The 3,384-nt window shown below is 50.0% G+C and overlaps 1 protein-coding gene across 1 annotated transcript in view; it reads left to right on the plus strand.

Moving 5' to 3' along the window:
• Positions 1 to 275: 275 nt before the first annotated feature.
• The window catches only part of LOC104273229 (tenascin-R-like), a gene marked incomplete at its 5' end in the record, with an annotated part of 20,857 nt that continues 17,748 nt past the window's right edge, over positions 276 to 3,384 (plus strand). Inside the window, 2 exon segments of the mRNA XM_009868487.1 lie at positions 276 to 426; positions 3,296 to 3,383. Of these exon segments, the coding sequence (XP_009866789.1) occupies positions 276 to 426; positions 3,296 to 3,383 (239 nt within the window).

A 3,384-nucleotide genomic window follows, 5' to 3' on the forward strand; every position in this document is an offset into this window, starting at 1 on the left:
GGCAAAATACAGAAGCTGGGGTGTGGAGGAAGACAATAGATGGGGGAGGATTTCTCAGCCCAACAGCGTGGGTGTTCCACACTCGCTGGGTGACTTCACTGCGGGTTTCTGCACCTCCGTGGTGAGATGTGCCAAGGCAAGGATGCAACTTTGGGATGCAGGGCTAGGAAAAATGCAATGTGAGGCACACGTCCTCCCCGTGCATCAGTCTCCCCAAAACACTTTTTTGTTGTTGTTATTTGGGTTTTTTAATGCTTATTTTTGCTCCCTGCCAGAATAACGAGGGCGGTGTGATCGCCCAGCTCCCCAGCACCGTCACCACCTTCAACCAGACAGGGCTGAAGCCGGGGGAAGAGTACACAGTCACCGTGGTGGCCCTGAAGGAACAAGCCAGGAGCCCCCCAACATCTGACAGCATCTCGACCCGTGAGTGAACCAGACCCTGGCAGCACAGCAGTGTCCAGGGCTTGTTTCCCAAAATAAGGTCCTATCAGTCAAAGCAGCCCAGCACTGCATGGGCAGGGATAAAACCAGCACTACCCAACTGCCCGAGCTAGAGGTGCATCTCAGCAACAGCTGCTTCACACGGTATTTTGTCCCTCTGCCTCTCAAACTGCTGCGAGCACAGAAACCGTGGTGAGGTTAATGGGGTTGGGAGCAAAAGCTCAGGTCCCCTTTTATTACATAACTGGATAAATTCCTCTTCTCCACTAATCTCACAGTTCGGAGGCTGGATGCCCCCGAGAAACATCTTTATAAATGTATTACCTACTCATATACAGCAGATTAAAACTCCCACCTGCTTTTGTGCCACTAAATGCCCTCTACTCCTACCAGTGCAAGCAAATCAGGCAGCAGGGCAGGAAGCCAGGAGCAACAAAATGTCCAGTTCTAACCGATTTGTTTGGCCAGTCACTGATTTATCCTGTAGACTAGAGGAAATTCAACTGGGTCTTCTCCTTGCTGAAGGAGATGCAAACGGCAGAGCTCACTGGGGAGGAGACGATCCCCACACTAGATCTGCTGCAGTCAAGCAGACATATGCCTCCTTCCAAGCTGTTGCAAGCAGAAACAACATTTAAAGAGCTGCTGGAGGGTTATAACGAGGTGATGCTCTCTCCAGGCCGCTAATTTGAAGCAATGGTGAGAGCAAAGGGAGAGGGTCCCTCCACCAGCAGCACCTTGCTCGAGGTCTGAGCTTCCTCTGCACAGTCCTCTCCTCCTGCTTTTCCTCCATGCTCAGCTCGACACGGCTTAACAGAGACATCTCCTGGTCAAGCCCAAATCTTCCTTTCCCTAGGAAGTCAGCAAAGGCTAAAAAGAGAGGCTGGGACTTCAAACTCAGTGGTTGACCTTTGCAGAGGAGTGCAGATGGAGTCGTGGGCTCCCAGCTCTCTGCAGGCATCCCTATGCTGGTATGTTTGCCTTCCTCTGCAGCACCCCCGCAGCTTTGTCCTCATCATCCTCCTTCTGCCCCAACCCCTTGTGCCAGGATCAAGCAGCAGAGGCACAGTTTCATGCTGTGCAGCTAAGTAGAATTTGAAGCTCCCCAGAGCACCTGGATTACTGGACAACATGAGGTAGCTGGAGATTCAGGGTCTGGATCAGCATGACCTGGTCCTAGCCAAGCTGGGTACCCAGCTCCTACCTAAACACCACGCTTACCAGCTGCTCTCCATTCTCTGTGGCTGTTTTGCCCCCAGCTCTCTCCTCACTGCCACCAGTTGCCTCACATGTCATTTTATAATCCTCCCTGGTTCTTCTCACCCCTGTTCATGCCGGTCTCCCTTAGAACTTCCCATCCTGGGATGCAGCATTCAGCACATTCTTCTTAGAAAGTGTAATTAAGGAAGAATTTTTTTACAATGAGGGTGGTGAAACACTAGCACGGGTTGCTGACAGAGGTTGTGCAAGCCCCATCCCTGGAAATATTCAAGGTCAGGCTGGAGGGAGCTCTGAGCAACCTGATATAGATCTTTAAAGGTCCCTTCCAACCCAAATCGTTCTATGATTCTATGATTCTATGATTTCTCTTAATATAAAGAGCATATTAGATGCACTCACATGCAGTAGAGTCTGAATTACAGAATCAGTGTGGGTTTTGTCACCCATCTTGTGATCACGTAAGTGATAGAACAAGCTGCCCAGAAGGCTCCATGCATCAGCGCTGCCAAGGCACAGGAGCAATGGCCAGGCTTGGCCCATCTGTCCATCCATCCATGAAGCAGTTAGGTCCTCCTGGACTCAAAGCATCCATCACTGGGGCTTGAGCCTCTGTTTTCGAGAGGTCAAATGTTGGGCAATTCGGAGAAAGGAAGGGCCCAATTCTCTGAAGAGAGAAAAAAAAAAAGCAGAAATGTTCAGAATGGTCTCCCAGTAGATTCTTAGTATAAATTTAGCTAAAAACTCTTTATCTGAGAGGGCTTGGTGGACGCCCATCGTAGTCCCATACCCGGCTATTTATGAAGACTTACCAGAGTAGCTGCATTTTCTCCTCTCTCCCCATTGCTAAAGCACCAACAGCTTTACAAGCTGATCCCCGAGTTGAACAACAAACCGGGAGCTGGCACCAAAGCAGGAACATTTCTAGAGATGTTCCTCAGTTCCTGAAGCTTGGATCAGTCATTTGCCCCACATTATTCAACACATTGTCAACACCTGTCAAAAGACATAATATCATCGCTGATAATTTTTGCCAGTGATGGAAAGGCTCAGGAAAGAGTAAACTCAGTGGAAGGAGATCATCGATAAAAGCTGTTTGAACGGCTCAAATTGCTGGGCACAAACAAAAACTTCCATGGTTTTCAATACATCACAAAGTACAAGCAATTATCTAGGAGCAAAGAAAGCAGACCACAGTTAGATGTAGGTTTTATCCTTGGAGATGCTGCCTGAAAAAGCCAGGGAGGAATTGTTACCAATAACCAACTCAAGAGAAGGACATGAGTTGCACTATAGCTGCAACGTGCAGCGATGTGAGAGCTGCTGGGTCCTGCTCTGGTGTCCACAGCCTGGGAACTACATCAGTGACGTGGAGAGGGTTCAGGAAAGAGGTGGGAGATCAGGACAAGGGACTGGCAACCCATCAGGACCAAACTCCCTGAGTACCTTGGGGACAGAGGTCATGTCTCTTGCCCATGCCACCTCTCTGCCTTGTCTCTAGCTGGCAACTCAGGCAACTCTGAAGGTTGGGTTGAAGCATCCCTGAAGCTTGGCGTCCTCAAAGCTGCCACCTTCCTCCATCTAACTCTCCCAAAAAATAACAGGTACCCATTTCCCCCCCTCTCCTCCACAGTCATTGATGGCCCAACGCAGATCCTGGTGCGAGACGTCTCAGACACGGTGGCCTTCGTGGAGTGGACGCCGCCACGCGCCAAGGTGGAC

Source organism: Apaloderma vittatum, unplaced genomic scaffold, assembly GCF_000703405.1.
Source record: "Apaloderma vittatum isolate BGI_N311 unplaced genomic scaffold, ASM70340v1 scaffold44210, whole genome shotgun sequence".
Classification (NCBI taxonomy): Eukaryota; Metazoa; Chordata; class Aves; order Trogoniformes; family Trogonidae; genus Apaloderma; species Apaloderma vittatum.